The 17792-nt window shown below is 42.6% G+C and overlaps 1 protein-coding gene across 14 annotated transcripts in view; it reads left to right on the plus strand.

Annotated features, from left to right (window-relative positions):
- Positions 1–402: 402 nt before the first annotated feature.
- The window catches only part of FBF1 (Fas binding factor 1), a 30053-nt gene continuing 12663 nt past the window's right edge, over positions 403–17792 (plus strand). Inside the window, exons 1-17 of one of the 14 annotated variants that reach the window (XM_083598090.1) lie at positions 403–604; positions 2709–2817; positions 3567–3594; positions 4916–4957; positions 5604–5691; positions 5986–6086; positions 6437–6487; positions 6616–6751; positions 7213–7296; positions 9065–9184; positions 10770–10923; positions 11831–11964; positions 14209–14308; positions 14403–14828; positions 15062–15133; positions 15744–15841; positions 16927–16964. In XM_083598090.1, the coding sequence (XP_083454216.1) occupies positions 6628–6751; positions 7213–7296; positions 9065–9184; positions 10770–10923; positions 11831–11964; positions 14209–14308; positions 14403–14828; positions 15062–15133; positions 15744–15841; positions 16927–16964 (1350 nt within the window). In that variant the 5' untranslated portion in view covers positions 403–604; positions 2709–2817; positions 3567–3594; ... (3 more) ...; positions 6437–6487; positions 6616–6627. Of the gene's footprint in view, positions 605–1296; positions 1728–2708; positions 2818–3566; positions 3595–4915; positions 4958–5603; positions 5692–5985; positions 6087–6436; positions 6488–6615; positions 6752–7212; positions 7297–9064; positions 9185–10769; positions 10924–11830; positions 11965–14208; positions 14309–14402; positions 14829–15061; positions 15134–15743; positions 15842–16905; positions 16965–17792 lie in introns of those variants that run through there. The other 13 variants (XM_083598093.1, XM_083598097.1, XM_083598099.1 and 10 more) reach the window with 13 other exon arrangements.

The raw sequence follows: 17792 nt of genomic DNA on the forward strand, positions 1-17792 counted from the left end.
GTAGAGGTGGAAGTCTTAAAATAGGAATTGGTGTCTGAAAATGCAGAACTATATTTATTTATTTATTTAAAAGAGAGACGTTAATCCATTAGCCACTCTTCATTCATATACATGGCCCAGCTTCAATCCACAAATGTCCACACAGCTTATGTCAACGAGCTTCCAAAGGTGAATTTCAACCAGCTTACATCCACAAACATAAGCCTGCTTCAGCCTTCTGGCATCCACTGCTTTTCAAATGCAAACTCCCCAATGGCTTCCCCGCCCCAACATTTGCCAGCTTCCAACCATGGATATCAGCCACCTTCAAGTTGCAATCCTGCTTCACAAGGGAACTTGCCTTCTCATCGCTCCACAGCTTCCTGCTGTGAGGTGATCACCTCATTCTGTCTGCCAGTTCTGGTGCTGAATGCCACAGCTGTTGCCCACTGTGTTCTCATTAGGAAGGAAAAAGTCGTCTCGTCTCTTCTTGCCTTGGCTTTCCACTTGACCCGATTTTACATATCCACTCAGGCGCCATGTTCTTTTGTGACATCACAGGCAGTTCACAACCAATGGCAGCAGCTGAGGAGGCATCATCATAACCTCCTCCGTCCTCACAATGGTGGGTACAGCTCAGCTGTTGTCTGTCTGCTTGGTTATTATTTAAAAGATGTATAGCCCATCCTTTATCTGTGCTAATAACAGAATGGAACACCATGGGCCCAGGGGGGGAGGACCGTCTCTCAGCCTGATGGCTGCATTCCCCTATGGCTAGTGGCAAAACGGTAGCGAAATGACGAATTTGACCATTATTGTCGTAAAGGAGGAAAGCATCACCCCCCCTCCATTCAGTTAAGCAAGGGGCATAGTCAAAATTCAAGGAATCATCCCAACCAGGCAAAAGCACTCCAGAAGGTTATGAAGTCCTGAGGGCCAGGCTGCCTTTGATCTACTGGCTAGAAACTCCCCACCTGGGTTATAAAATATACGTATATTTAAAATAAGGCTATTTCCAACAGTAGTTGTACTCAGAGCAGACCCATGGAATCGATATAGACAGGGCCACATCCTGGACGGGTGGTATGACAGCCGGCAGCTGGGGCAATGCTTCATGTGCCCTCATGCTTGGTCTCAATAGGCAGTGAGTTACACAGGCGCTGCCACGCGAAACGATCTTGCAAGGGCCGGTCCTGCACAGAGCCGTTTGCGCTTGCGCAGAAGGAAGAAACGTTCTTTCCCCCCCCCCCCACTCCTTTGAATGAATCATTCAAAAGAGGGCGACTTCCGGTTTGGCGCGCTGCGAAACGTAGCTCCGCGCGCGCAGTACAGTATATGGGCAGAGCGTTCTACCGGGACTACGTTTCCCAGAAAGCTTTGCGGCCACTCAGCTGGGAAGAACCTCCCTTGCTTGGCGAGCACCTGGTCACCGCAGGTGAGAGTAGCTGTGCTCTTGCTGTTTCCAAAGGAAGAGGCTGGAGGCTGCAGGGGTCCGGAGGCTTCAGGCGGCTCCCAGCCCAAGGAAAGGGGGCAGTTTGCGGGGCGATTTATTCCCGCTGCCGGTGTAAGGGTAGCATTTGCCGCGGATGCCGTCTGCCATGGTAACTTGGTTATGCTTCCATGGGCAACGGTGCAGGTACGCCTCCACCGGCACCGGGAAGCGTGTATAAAACGTAACGTTAAAATGCCACAGGTGTGACGCGTCCATGTCCACACGTACAAATGTTGCCAGCATAAATTTGATATAGGTAAGCGAACTCGACAGGGCTGGATTGTTTGTCAACCCTGTGGATGGCATTGCTTTAAGTGCGTTGTATCCCCTTCTGCTTTATGCTTGATGATTGCTAGCAATGGGCTACAGAGAGATGCCCAGTTTGAAGTGGAGTACTCCGGATTACTTCTGTGGCCCTATTGTGTTATAGGCTTAGTTATAACTTCTTTTTACAAGGGAATATTATCCTTTATCATTAACTCCACAGGTTAAAAAAAAAAGCATGGCAAAAAGAAAAAGGTACCATTTAAAATTGCAATCATGGGTGTAGGCAAGGGGGGTAGCTGTGCACCCCCAAAACAAGCAAATAAATAAAAATGCTTAACTAACTGACCAATTGCGTCACAGATAATTCAGTTCTGCCCCCCCCCCCCATCCTGGCTACGCCCATGGTTGCAATCCCATGCTGTTGGATAATGCCTTTGCCCATTTGTTTCAGTGAGCAAATGTGTGTCCCAACTGCATAAGATCAGGCTGTAATAAATTGCAAAAGCATTAGGGTGCTTGTTTTATGAAGGCCATAGTCATTCCAGTGAGGTAGTGTGCTGTGATGGCTAAAGTATTGGAGCTGGATATGGGACACCCAAATTTAGATTCTTACTAGCTGTGAAGCAGGTGTTGTTGGACAAGTTGCAATAGCTCAATCTTCTTCATAAGGTTGTTGTGAGACTAGAAACATAGCTGCTCTGGAAGCTGTTATTTTGGCAAGGTGAAATTGCTTTAAATAAATAAAATTCTCTGAGCTCTTTGCCACCATATAACAATCAATAAAATGTATCCCTTACCCGCATTGGTCTCTACAGCCACAGCAGGCACTGCTGCCATCCAACAGCTTGACCAAATGCGCTGTCTCTTCCGAGACAGACGGATGCCAACAACTACTTTCAAAGCCTCAATAAATGAAAAATATTTATGATGCTAAATTGGTCGTTTTTATTGTTCTGTTTCTTTTTTTTAGGTGAGGGAGGCGGAGGTATTGTCCACTGTATTAGCATCGTAAAGATGATTAATGTCTGAGTGGAACACAAGAGAAAGAGGCAGAATATGCCATTGAGAGTCATGATATGGTAAGGCAGGCCTCATTAGTCAAATGCTTCTAATGGATTGGGCAAGGCCCTCTCCCACTGTCCCAGCCAGCCGAAACACCAGCATGATACTCCAGAGAGATGTTCGCTCAGGCACAGAGAGGTTTTTCTGAGTATGCATCTAGGAGTCCAAATCCCCATCTATAGTTCTTGCTTCCCCACTCCTCCCATGAAATCCCTGTGGGTGGCAACCCAAGCTAATAACACTTCATAGTGAAATTGTCCATGCAACTAACTTTAATTAACACAAAAAGGAAAGACTATCCTCTGTACGCTCTACTGTAGCCAGAACACAACAGGGCCCCATTCACACCATACATTTAATGCACTATGATACCACTTTAAGTAGTCATGGCTTCCTCCAAAGAATTCTGGGAACTGTAGTTTATTAAATGTGCTGAGAGTTGTTAAGAGGCCCTTATTCCCCTGCCAGAGCCACAGTACCCAGAATTCCCTGTGTAGAGTGACTGGTTGTTAAACCCACTCTGAGAATGGTAGCTCTCTGCCGGAGGAGAGGACAGGTGGTGGTGGATGTGCAGATCTGAGGCTCACTGCAAGTTATCCTTTTAAGGCTAAACCATTTAGTGTGACACGAGAACCCTGCCTATGGCTACCAGCTCTTGGTTTCTAGAGTTTGTTATGCACCTGTTTGCATTTAGAGAGCTAGTTTGTGCTAGTAAAGTTTTTTGCTTTTGTTTTTCTAACAAATTGTCTGCCCCTTTCCCCTTTAGGCAGTGAAACCGAAGAAAGGACTGAAAAGTATGTGTGTTTGTGTTTCCACACTTTTATGACCCTTTTGATATTGGCTTGGGGTGGAGATAGTTTCCCATAGCGTCATCCAGTAGATGTAACATTTTCATCATCAGTTTGAGGAAAATGCAGAGCCAATAACACTATGGCCCAATGTAGTAGTGTTGATATTTTGGGGGAGGGAAAGCATTGGATTTTTTTTCTATGATAATTAAGCTACTTTATATAAGTTACTGTGTATTGGGAAATTTCCAGCTTTCATTGGAACATTTTTTGCTGCATTAAAGAGTGATCTAATTCAGTGTGTTTATTTTACTTGTATTTTGTAAACAAAGCTAAAAAAAAGTGACTCATGTTAAATATTTTGTCCCAATGCACCACTGGCATTTGATCTGAAATATTTGAGAGGGAAAATTAAAGCACATGTAATGCTCTTTAAACTGTAGAGTTTTTTATTGAAATACTTAAAAATATTTGAGGGCAATAGCACGTACTTCTTGTGCATCGTTTAATTTTAAGAAAAACCAAAGTACTTAAAAAGCTTTTGACAATTCTGATAAATTTTAGCAGTCCAAAGAGCTACACATGATATGCTCACTTGAATACTTGCTAGGGGCAATCACCTGAAAAACATTAATCCCAACTTCAAAACAACAAAGATTGCCTACTGTTCTGTTTGCAATGGATATCCACTCATAGTTACTAATGAACTTAGAACACAGAACATTCTTCATGGAAAAATATAATAAAGGTGTAACACTGCAAATCTTGCTTTGCCCATTGAGAGCCAGCCAGCCTTTGGGGTGTGTGAATCCACACGCTTCACCCATTTGAGTTCCCCACTCTCTTCCTTTGTTGGCTTTAATAAAAATCCAGCATTATGGGTTATATCCAATCATTCCAGTAGCACAAGGACTCCTCTGTGCGTAACAGGAATTTATCTCCTTGTCTTGTGCTTCCTCCAAAATCTGCTCCAGAAGGAAAGGGAGAGGTGGAAGTCCTTGTACTAACTGAATGACTTTGTTAGCTACATCCCCTATATCTGCATCAGTGGTGCCCATAGCTAGTGCTAACCAGGTTCCATCAAACCCAGGGATGCCAACCCACTTCAAACCCACATTTGAGACCTTTGTTAAGTGGTTGATCTCGGTTCACAGGGAGCCAATACACAGGATCTATGACGTATGTGGAGTCGATTTGTCTATATATTTCTTGTCTCTGGAGTTCCTGTCAAAATATGGCGGACTTGGATCTCACTTGTTTCAGCAAGCCCTTTCCTAAGTTTATGCTGGGATAGATTTTTGAGACTGTAAACTCTGTCTTATTCTAGGCTCCATTGATGATGTTCTTGGTGATCTCCTTGGTGATGAAGGTAAATAAGCAGTGAAATGGAAAATGGTGTTTTAAAATTCCGTAGGAAGCAGTTTGTCAAGTAAGACTTTCAAATGAGGCATGGCTACTAGAGGGAGGGCCTGATCCATGATGGTGCCCTGGTTGTGGAGTTCCTTCCCCTAGTAAAATTGCCTGGTGTAATCATCAATACTCTTTCAGATGTCCGGTAAAGTCACACTATTCATACATGATTCTAATAGTCTGCACTTTTCTTTTTTAACTCTTGTTCTTACTGTTTTGTTGGGTTTGGGGAGGTTGTTTTTAAGGATCTTTTTAGCTTCTATGGTCAGCTTTAATTTTCGTAAGAAATGTTCTGTTTTAAGGGAGATATGGGCAAACATTTTCCTAGGTGACTTAGCTGTGATGGCTGCTGTGCAGTGAGGAGAATGTTGAGGCCTCACTGCGTTTCAGGAAGATGGAGACAACCATTGTGTTCACCATGCTGGCCTGCTCATATACTTCATGACTGATCTGCCTGGGTCTATGTTTATGCAAAGTGTGCTGAACCCCTAGCTTGTTTGTTGAGACTGCCAGCATCAGAGGTTGTTCAGGTTGCTGTGCAACTGTTAGGACAAAGGATATAACCTATGCTGCAACCTCCTAAAATCCCCATCTCTCATTCCTAGATGACGTTCCCCTTAAATCCAGCAAACCTGCCTCGTTTGTTAGTAGTGCAGGAAGACCCAGAGGAATCGCCTCACAGACCAGCAAAAAGTAAGGAATGGCATTGCTATTTGTGACTTTAATGCTTTCGGCACACACACACACAAAAAGATAGCGGTGCTGTTGGAGCCTCTTGAGAATTCCCCCTTTATTGTTTCCCCCCAGCATCTCTCAATTTGCCCTCTGTTTCAATAACCTTTTCTAAGTAGAGGCACTACTGAAATCTGAGTAATTTTGAGGGTGTTTCAATGAGGCCAGTGGAGCGTTTCAGGTGTTGTTTTCTAGGCTACCGTATTTTATTCTTCTTCTTGCACATCCTAAGTTCTGGATTTCCCCACCCCACAGGAGCCTCTTGGGGGATGATGTCTTCAGCAAAATGGTTCTTGAGGAAGAAGAAGATGCAGAGGTGAGGGGAGGGGAATAAGAGTCCACATCTTCTCTGCAAGGTAAATGAAGGCATTTCCACTGATGCAACTGGACAGCTACGGGTGTTGTCCTGCAGGTTATTGCTGTACCTGAAAACATGGCATTGAAAGGAGAATATACAGTACATCAACTTCAGTCATGGGTGGTGGGGAGGACATGGACCTGTAGAGCTTTTCCAACCACTTCCCACTGGGGCACAGTATTTGTCTCTTTGGAGTATGAGCCCCAGATTAATAATGTGCATATGTTGGCAGCACTTGGATTAAGTGCCTTGGAGTGCTTGGTTTCCCCCCTCTTTTATTGAAAGGCAGCATAAAAATACTGCAAGCAATGAAGCAATAACTTGTGTGTTCATTCATTCACCCCTAAGGATCCTGATATCTCAGATGCAGACCCAGGAGCTCTTCTAGAGACCTTGAAGGTAAACTGAGAAGACTTTTTTTGTTTTCTTTGGCAGGGCAAAAATATAAGTTGAGCATGCTGTGCTCTCCTAGATGTGAAAAAGTGGAATACACTCGTTTTGAGTATATGTGTTCTCTCCTGTGCCAGGATATAGATGACATGGACGCTGATCTTCTAGGCATAAAGAAAGCGCCTGCTCAGAAACTGGGGAAGAATATGGCAAAAACTCGGCCGTTGAATGAGCCAGCAAGTTCTGCTAGGAAAACATCAATCACTGAGAGACGTAAGACTCCTTTGTTTCAGGACTCAAGTAATACTCAAATTTGTGTAAAGAGCTACTATAGTAAAAACGATCTCTTAGTGGTACCTGTTCTTATTCTTAACATTACTACAATTTATTACTAGCCTTTCACCCTAATGTCCCAGGGTGGATTACAACAGTTAAAACACAATATAACACTATATGAGAAACAACTTTGAAGCAACTTCTTGTCATCTTTGTAGCCATGTCTATGATGATCACTTATTGATTAAGGACGAATGACATCCCTGAGAAAAGGAATGGGTTGTGTCCTTATCTGCTTCTAATGTTGCACCTACAGAATCCTCTCCAGACTTTTCAAAAAGTTGACTCACACCTGCAAGGAGCATTTAAGTTCACAGTGACTTGAGACAGAACTTTCCTTGTTACATTAGAATTGGACACAAGCAAAAGTATCTGCTATACCTGTTGTTTTAATACAGGAGACTCAGAAAGTGGAATCACTAAGAATCCCGGCTCTACTCTCACCACTTCCAGAAATCTGAAACAGAAGTTTTCCTTTGAGGGTAAGCTCTGCTTGTTAGCATGAGAGAGCGGCTATTTGTGTATGTGCGTACGCACACATGCATGCGCTCATGTAAAATGCATTTTTAAAAACCTAAGTTTGAGCATACAAGTACATCTGGATGGGAAAGGTTAGGGTGTGACAGTGACACATTTATACACAACCAACATGGGGCCTACCTGATTCAACACTGTGCTACATCATTTTTAAAAATAAGTTTATAATTTTCATTTATAACAAATAAACACTTCAACAAAAAAAATTAAACAATCCTCACATATCAAACCTCAACTTCCCTCTCTCTCTTTCAGCGGTTCCATTAATTTACCCTTTTTCTTCTTCTTCTTCTGCACATCCCAATTAACTCTTTATTCTTTTCCAGCTAATGTCTTAATTTGTTTACAATTTGTAAATATTCAATAAATTATTTCCATTCCTTAATAAAAAGTTTGTTGTCTTGATTTATTATTCTTCCAGTAAGTTTTGCCATTTCTGCATAGTCCATTAATTTCTGTAGCCATTCTTCTTTCGCCAGGACTTCTTCTTTCTCTTTTTGGTGATTATCATTATTGAGGCAGTCATTGCATACATAAATCAATTTCTATATTGTTTAGGTAACTATTATCCCATAATTCCCAAAAGAAAAGCTGCTGGGTTTTTTATTTTATTTTTACAAATGTTATCTTAAACACCTTTTTCAATTCATATCCTATCCCAGTAAGCTTTAATCTTATAACAAGACCACCACATATGGAAAAAGGTACCTTCTTTCCCTTTGCATTTCCAACACATATTCGATTTTGATTTATACATTTTTGCCAATGTACTTGGTGTTAGATACCATCTGTATAACATTTTCGTATATTTTTCTCTTAAACTATTACATGCTGTAAATTTTATGTCCATGTTCCACAGTCTTTCCCATGCCTCCATGTCTATGTTATGACCAATATCTATTGCCCAATGTATCATTGAAGATTTCACTTGTTCATCTTTTGCCTCCCATTCCAATAACATCTTATACATTTTAGACATCACTTTAACTTTACAATTTAGCAGGTCTCTCTCTAGTTGAGATAATTGTTCCCCAAACCCCCATTTCCTATCTTTTTTGAATACTACATTCAGATGATTAATATTGTGTCCCTGTTGTTAACATTCCTGATAAATCCTTAAACTCTTTTTATTTAACTTCTCCATCTTCCTCTTTTAACAAATTTCTATAAGTTACCCAGTTTTCTGTCTTCTTCTTCTTCTTCTTCTTCTTCTTCTTCTTCTTCTTCTTCTTCTTCACCGCTATAGCTTCTGCTGGTGTAAGCCATAGTGGTATTTTGGTCTCCAATAAATTTTTATATTTATTCCCATACTCTGTCCTTCCCCCCCCCCATTATATGGTTTGTAAATCCTTTATGGACTTTCACCTTTTCATACCACAAGTACATTTGCCAGCCATATATGTTATCATGATCTTCCAAATCTAAAATATACAGATTCTTCAATAACAAAACACTGCGCTACTTCAGAGGCCATTTTGCTGCAGGAATCCATCCAACCCTAAGTGATGGTCATGGAACAACAATTCACTAAAGAAAGGGCTATTAGACATCATAAAATTAATTTACTAAGCACTGGAGAAGAATTCAATCCTTTCCTAGTAGTGCAGTTTCTTCCTATGCAGTGGCTGAGGTAACTTTGCTGCTCCGTTTTGCTCTTTGTCCATTGTTTTGAAGTGATTGCCCAGTCTCTTAGATGTATTTTTTCTCCCACAGATATAGACGACCCTCTAGCTGGTCTTTTGTCTGATGAGGAAGAGGACATGGTGAAGAAAGCGCCTTCCTTTGCCACCAAAAGTGTTCCAGAAACAAATGCTGGGACCTTGAAAGAGAAAGGTTAGTGCGGATACCAGAATTGCACCATTGGCTTGGCATCTTTTCAAAGAAAAGCACACCACACATTTGTTTGTGCAAATGAAACGGTTCACAGTCTTTCTCTACTCATCAATGCTTGTGGTAGCATTTTTGGAAGTCTGTGAGAACATAAGAGCCCCGGTGGATCAGGCCCAGCACCTATCTATTCCAGTGCCCTGTTTCCTACAATGGCCAACCAGATCCTTTTGAGAAGCCCACAGGCATGGCGTGAAACAAGACCCCTCTCCCACGGTTGTTCCCCATTAACTAGTGTTATAACAATAATTGAACAACAAACCAACAACACCAGAACTGGCTTATGAATATACATAACAGTTTTACTGGAATAAATATATACCCTCATAAACCAACTAGACAATGAGCAAACCAAAGTGCAATGTGCATAACCAAGCCTGGAGATAACTCATAAACATAGAATGTACCAGTGTCTCTCTTGTTGCTGTACTGGTTATGTATGTGATAAATATGTCATAACACAGCTGGAGCAAATAGTCGTTCACTGGAAGCACAAAGCAATAAACGTAGGAGCGGTTGCCAGAAAGCGTTCTTCAAGGGGTCATCGTTAGCTGGAAGTGCAAAGCCAAAGGATCAATTGAAGCCAAATAGATGAGACCTGTTCTCCAGATATTATCCGGATATTTGCTGTGCCGGTGAGTACCTTTTGTCTTGAGAGAACTCTGTTGAGTGATTAGCATCATGGACTGATGAAGCTTGCTGCGAAACCTTTGTTCCAGCTGTGTTATGACATATTTATCGCATACATAACCAGTACAGCAACAAGAGAGACACTGGTACATTCTATGTTTATTAGTATCTCCAGGCTTGGTTATGCACATTGCACTTTAGTTTGCTCATTGTCTAGTTGGTTTATGAGGGTATATATTTATTCCAGTAAAATTGTTCTTTATATGCATAAGCCAGTTCTGGTGTTGTTGGTTTGTTGTTCCCCAGTAACCAACATCCAGAAGTGTTGTGCCTCTAATCCGAGAAGGGAGTATAGATCCATCATGACTAGTAGCCATTGATAGCTTTATTCCCCATGAATTTGTTTATTCCCCTTCTAGATCTATTAATTTGTTTAGTTTATTTTATTTTTAAATTCCGCTTTAAGCTTCGTAGGTCTCAAACCAGCTTGCAACAATAAAATATACATAATTTAAAACATAAATCAAATCTCCAACATTTAGCTATTTTTAGCACACACAAAAACAATACCCCAATACAGCTAGTGGCTTTAATGGCATATTTTTTGGCAACAAGTTCCATGGGTAGCATTCACCTAAGTTTTACGCCAAGCAGACTCATTGAAAAGAATGGATTTAACTTAGTCATGTTCATTAGCTTCCATTGTGCTAACAGGAACTCTTATGCAGGCTTTTGCTAGTAGGACTGGTTATTTGAATCTGGCTCAGAATATTTAGCATGGAAATTACAAGCTATGTATTGGTCACACTGAGCAGTTCTTGATTGGGGAGGGAAGCCCATTAGACCAGTTCTGTAATAGCTAGACCTCATTGGTGCAATCTCTTTCGATTCCGTTTATTAGGAACACCTGTGTCTGCAGCTCCTGGCCACGTTGCTGCCCCCGAACGGAAGCGGGACGAGTTAACATTTGAGGTTGATGGAGATGATCTCATGGATGCCATGGGGTTTGGTGAGAGCCCGAAGACTGAGCTGAAATCCGGAAGAAAGGACGGAGAGTAAGCAATCTCCCTAAAACTCACTAAAATGGAGTGAATTGTGTGATACTTTCAGATTAAAGGAGATTAATGGCATGACTGGAAAAGTTGAACATTTGGGATAAGCTAAGGCGGACGAACTCGTAGTTTGCACTGTCGCTCCTGATTTAGTTGCAGTTCACCCCGGAGAGGGCTGGCATGACTTATGAAGAAGACTGTGTACAGTTCTGGTCCCCTTATCTGGAAAAGGGATATTGTTGGGAAAGGTACAGGAAAGGGCAACTAAAATGGTCAAGGGGATGGAGCAAACCCCCTGTGAGGAAAGGTTACGGCATTTTGGACTTCTTAGTTTAGAGAAAGGTGAGTTAAGAGGTGATACAATAGAGTTTGACCAAAGTGCGGGAGGCAGTGGAAGACAGGAGTGCCTGGCGTGCTCTGGTCCATGGGGTCACGAAGAGTCACGACTAAATGACTAAACAACAACAACAATAGAGGTTTATAAAGTGATGCATAACATGAAGAAAGAGAATTTGAAAGAGAATTCAGACAAATCCATGGGGGATAAGGCTTTCAATGGCTACTAACCATGAGGACTATGTTCTGGCAAAGCAGTATCCTGAATACCAGGTACTGGAAACTGCAGTAGGGGAGAGTGCTGGAGGCAGCATCTTAAAACCTATTTCTAGCATAGAGGTGTAAGACTTCCTTCTACTAATTTCTGGAAATAGCCAGACTTTTTAGTTCTGAGCCTTTATCAGAAATAGCCCGTGTGTTTTAAGTTTTTTCTCATCTGCTGTACAGTTAAAGTAAATGCTGGAATAATAGCTAAAGGTGGTCAAAAAGCCATTAAGATTCTCCTCTTGACCTCCACATTCTCTGAACTGATCATATGGGTTAGTTGATGGAGAATTGCGCTTCGTTTTGGCAGAGAGCAGTCTCGTCCTGCCCGATCCATGCTAGATGAATTGCTTGGGCAAGGAACAGCCAAAAAGCTCCTGGAGAGGCCAAAGACAGGAGAACCCAAGGAGTTCAAACTGGACAAGAAATATCAAAAGCAAGCAGGCAAGTGCCGTAGGGGTGATGAAGCCTGTGGTGTAGTGGTTAAGAGTGGTGGATTCATAATCTGGTGAACCGGGTTTGATTCCCCGCTCCTCCACATGTAGTTGCTGGGTGACCTTGGGCCAGTCACACTTCTTTGAAGTCTCTCAGCCCCACTCACCTCACAGAGTGTTTGTTGTGGGGGAGGAAGGGAAAAGGAGCTTGTTAGCCACTTTGAGACTCCTTTGAGCGGGATATCAAATCCAAACTCTTCTTCTTCTTCTGTTTCATGCGCACAGTATTCTGGGAAGTCCTTTTGCCCCTCCTCTTAAACACTGGAGAAGCCTGCAGCTGAAATTCAGTTCTCTCATAGGTTGTTTGATGATTGAAAATATCTTAGATCCGTGGTGGGAATCTCCTGACCCACAGCCAAATTTCATCCCACTCACAGCCATCACCCACTCTGACTTTATTTCCCCCACTTAGAGCTTATCTGCCTCTCTCTCTCTCTCCCTCTCCCTCTCCCTTTGGGCTGCTACTCCTGCCACCTCCATGGCAACTGTACACAAAGCCTGTTCCTCTTGCTTTGCCAGCTTATGGACGAGGGTTTGGTGCCACCATGGTTTCTAGTTCTACTTCACAAGCTTTCACAAGCAAGACACTCCAGCCCCCTTAGAGAGCAGCTGTTGTTGTTTGCCCCTAAGCACTCTCAGAGCAGATAGTGCCTGATAGCAAGGTAGACCTGGTCCATCTAGCTCCTTACGGTCTACTCTAGCTGACAGTGGCTCTTCTGGCTTTCAGACAGGGCTCTTTCACAGAGGTTGAACATTGGACTTTCTGCATGCACTCTGCCACTGAGCTACTGCTTCAACTTCTCATTTCTTTTTTTATAAAATAAAGAGTATTGTGCCCCAAACAGGAGGCAGCTGCACACTATTTTCTAGCTATCTTTTCAACTTGCTAGTACCTGGAAATGTCTTTTCTTTTAATTATTTGCTTTATTAACAATCTCTTATATCATATGACACATTTCATATAGCATATCTTGTATAACATATATCACACACACACACACACACACACACACACACACACAAACACACACACACATATAGTGGTACCTCGGGTTAAGTACTTAATTCGTTCCGGAGGTCCGTACTTAACCTGAAACTGTTCTTAACCTGAAGCACCACTTTAGCTAATGGGGCCTCCTGCTGCTGCGCCGCCGCCGGAGCACAATTTCTGTTCCCATCCTGAAGCAAAGTTCTTAACCTGAAGCACTATTTCTGGGTTAGCGGAGTCTGTAACCTGAAGCATATGTAACCTGAAGCGTATGTAAGCAGAGGTACCACTGTGTGTGTGTGTGTGTGTGTGTGTGTGTATATATACACACACACACACACATATTTATTGTACATCTTCTTGAGTAAACATATATATAATCTGTGTAAGCAGAAACCATATACAAGTAGTATTCTGTTTACTTACATAAATTGAACTAATTCGTATTTTTACTATCTTTTGTTGTCTTATCTATTTATTAATATGAATTAAAGAAAGAAAAAACCAGAAAAAAAGAAAAAGGTGTAGTTCGACTTCCTATCATTTCCCAGTGTATAGCCTTATTCTAGTAATGAATATACCTAACATTACTGAGTTATTCTTTATATTCCTTCTAATACATTCTTACAACAGTTAGTACCTTTTGACTTATTTCTCACATGTTTCACTATATAAGGGTCAATCAAATGCTGCCATAGACATTATACCACTGTTATAATTTCGTAAATATTTCTTATATTTATCCCATTTTTGTACAAATACTTGTCTTGTGTTGCCTCTCAAGCTGTTAGTCAGTTGCGCCATTTCTACATATTCCTGTAATTTATTTTGCCAGTCTGTTATGGTTGGAACATTTCCCCCTTTCCAGTTCATTGCTATCAATGTTCAAGCTGCAGCCGTGGCATATAGAAAAATTTCTCTCAAATTTTTCGGAATATTGTTGCCGTGAATATTTAGCAGAAAAGCCTCCGGCTTTTTTAAAAGGGTACCTGGAAATTTCAGGGCTTCCAAGGCAGGGCTGGGGAGCCTGTGGCTCTCCAGATGTTGTTAGATTCCATCCTTCATCATCCCTGACCATTGGAAGCCCACCACATCTGGAGGGCAACACATGGGCTTCCTCTGCTCTTAAGTCTCTGAGAAAAGCAAGAGGGGGGACGTGGCTGTGTATCCCATCAGCATGACTCTCTGGGCTCTTTTTGTGTACAGAGAAGGAAGATACTTTGGGAGATGAGTTCACTTTTGGAGCCTACCAACCCACTGTGGCCATGATTCCAGAGGGAAGGCAGTCAAGACGACAGTCTGTCAGGTAATGGTAAATGCACAAGCCACAAAAGGTGGTTCGGTCTCCCACAAGGCTGCTTGTAAAATCCTGGCTCTCTCTCATTTGTTTCTATTTGCAGGTTTTCCTCGGAGAATCTCAGTGAGCTTAAAACAGACCAGAAACCAGCAACTCCTCATTCTGGCAGCCCTGTACGCAACAGGACTGCAGCTGATTGGCTGGGGCTGAAAGAGGATGATTTTAAACTGCCACCTTCACCTCCGCTAAAGGAATCTAGCAAGACCAGCATAAGAGGAGCCACACTGGATAGGCCGCCTAGCCCTTCTGATGCCGAGCCCCCCATTCCTACCAGCCATCTTCCTTCTAGGTCAAAAGCAGCTGCTGAAGAAGCAGCAGCGCCAAAGCATGAACCCATCAAGGATGATGGTGAGGACAGCTGGCTGAGCAATGTCTTATCTCAGAAGAGAACTCGAGCGCAGGAGAAAGAGAGGAGACCTGGGTCCTCGGAGATTCACCAAAAGGAAGTGGATCCCATCGCTCTTACCAGGTGAGCTCAGAGGTCGCTTGAATTCTGCACGTTTTTCAGATTCTCTAAACTGTTTTCCAAATTCAATATGTATGCAAATTTCCCATGGGCACCTAAGTCATGATGCACTTAGCCATTGGTATTGCACATGTCACCCTGCCTCGTTGCAAGTCTTGTAGGCTGATTTTTTGGGGAAAGTATTGTGTTAATTAACTGGTCCCGTACTTTGGATTTTGTGTTTGTTTGTTTTTCAGCCAGGGGGCTCCATCCGCCTATCAGCAGTCTATTGCCCCAGTAGATAGGCCTGCCAGACTGGAACAACCTGGGTAAGAACTTACTTGCGGGCTTCCACTTGGGCATTGTCATTGGGCGCTGCGGGAACAAGGATGCTCGACTAGATAGGCCTTTGGTCTGATCTAGCAGGGCTTCTCTTAGGTTAAGTCCTCTGGGTTATTGTCAAGTTGCTCTTCCTGGTGCTGTACATGAATACATGAATGCACAAAATAAAAAAGGAAGGAGGAAGACTCTTTCCATTCTTACAAAGGAGGATCTGAAGGGTCAGCAGATGCTGGGCATTCTAATCCACATGGTGACTGAAGCTGCAACTCCAAACATATTTACCAGGGAATAAATCCCATAGAACACATATTGGGAATTACTTCTGGGTAACCATGTTTTGGATTGTGGTGTGAGAAGAGATTTAATCTGGAGCAAAATACCTGCATTTGTGTGGAATTATGAGGATATTCCTATGTATTCAAGGATGTTTAAAAGAGAGGGTGCCAGCTCATTAGCTGTTGGATTGGACGATCTAAAGATGGGCAGAATACCTGATTGTGTTGTAGACTGGCACTTATTCCATAATAAAAGGTGATTATTCAGACGTCCATTTATTGTTAATCTCTCTCTCTCTGTCTCTTTCTGTGCTTGACACAGGTCTTCTATACCTCTGTTAAGATCTCAGGAACAAACCACTCCTGCTTTTCCACCTAATTCCAGGAAAGGGACTCCCTTTGGAGACACCAGTAAGACAAGTAAGATTCAAACTCCAGTTAAACTGCCAAGGGAACGAACATTGCCAGCATACCTCCCATCTGTGATTATGTTGTTGTTATTTCCTAATCAATGGTATAAATGAACCTGCCTCTACAAAGTTGCTTTCCAAGAATGCTGTTTGACCTTCCCTAACCTTGAAATAGCAAATGATAGAAGCATTTCATGTTTGGGCTACCAAATGCGGTGCACTGAACTGCACTTCCTCTCGGTGTCTGAGAGAGAGAGTACTGTTTGGTGCTCTGACAAAGGGGAAAGCTTCTTGTTGCACATCTTGCTTCTGCTGTCATCTCTTAGTTCATTTCTCTGCCAGTTTGATTTAGACTTGTGCTGAGGCCCCATCCCCACCCCACTCTTTGAACTGAATACTCTATATTTGGAAATCTGATACTTGCCTTTGCTCAGTGCTAATATGCCCTGTTGTCTGCTGATGTTCCTTTCCTCCTCCTGTTGGATTAGGTGTGGTAGAAAGAGGTTTGAAGCCACGCTTGGTGCTATGGAAGTGAAATGGACCACTCATCCTTACGCTGCCCCATCTTACATACTGTCCACTCTCTTCCCACTTCCATTTGCCCACAGTGTTTTCTATCAAGGAACCTGTGGAGCAGAGCAGGGTGAAATTTCTATAGCCCCTTCCTTCTTTCCTTTATGTTTGAAGAGCAGCCAAACGGCTATCCTACCTCCTTTTAACTGAGAGCCAGTGTGGTGTAGTGGTTGAGAGCGGTAGACTCGTAATCTGGTGAACGGGTTCGCGTCTCCACTCTTCCACATGCAGCTGCTGGGTGACCTTAGGCTAGTCACACTTCTTTGAAGTCTCTCAGCCCCACTCAGCTTACAGAGTGTTTGTTGTGGGGGAGGAAGGGAAAGGAGAATGTTAGCCGCTTTGAGACTCCTTCGGGTAGTGATAAAGCGGGATATCAAATCCAAACTCTTCTTCTTCTGAGATACAGAAATGGGAGAGACAGTCCCTAGCTGTGTATTGCTATATAGGGAAAGCATTTAAACCCATTGCTGCATCTGAGCTCTTTATGGATTGATTTTACAGCACCTGCAGCCTTTTTCCCAGGACATGAAGAAATCCTCCCCATTCCTGTGCACTCTCCGGTAGGTAGGAGGTGATATATTTTATTACTTATTGAGGAATGGAAGTGGGAGGGATAGATGAATAAATGTATTTAATAAGCACTCGTCTAGCAGTTCATACAGATGATATAACAGTTCCCAAACTTTCTTTTCTTATTGTGCATGTATTTAAATAGAACCTGAACTTAGCCCAGAAGGCTGCATAATCCATTAACCAGGGTGCATTGTCCTTTGGAGCGGCCACATCCTGTCCCAAGATAACCTTGGTGCACTTTATGGGTCTGGTGTTCTCTTTCCAGCTGCGGGGATAAATTGGAGGCTCTCATACTCCCATTGAGAAGGGGTCCCTACTGTCCCTAGACCAGTACCTGGCACTTGCAAAGTTTTTCCTGATTTAAATCATTCCCCAACAGATACTGAGCTATTCTCCTTAGATAAACATCCGGGAAGGGAGATTGTACAGTTCCACATTATATACAGCACTCTCAAACTAATTTCCATAAGTGCAGAGTTCCTCAAAAGGGGAAATAATTTCCCATAGCTGTATGTTTCTATATCAGGAGATGTCTCTCCAGCAAGTTGTTTTCTTCTATAGCAGATCAGACTCATGCATGACTGCCGGATGGCATGATCTGTGGATACCGCAGCACTCTTTCACGAGTGATGCTATGAACAGTATTCAAACATCTCCCTGTTTGCAAGTTGAATGATAAGAGCAGTGCCGGACAGAATGTTCATTTCATTTTACATTGGTTCTTTCATGTGCTCTCTGCCACGGGGAAGGGGCACTTGTGGCTATACATTTACTGATGGGTTCAGACTCCCATCAGTCAGCAATGATCAGAGATG

This window comes from Podarcis filfolensis, assembly GCF_964270895.1.
Source record: "Podarcis filfolensis genome assembly, chromosome: 2".
Lineage (NCBI taxonomy): Eukaryota > Metazoa > Chordata > Lepidosauria > Squamata > Lacertidae > Podarcis > Podarcis filfolensis.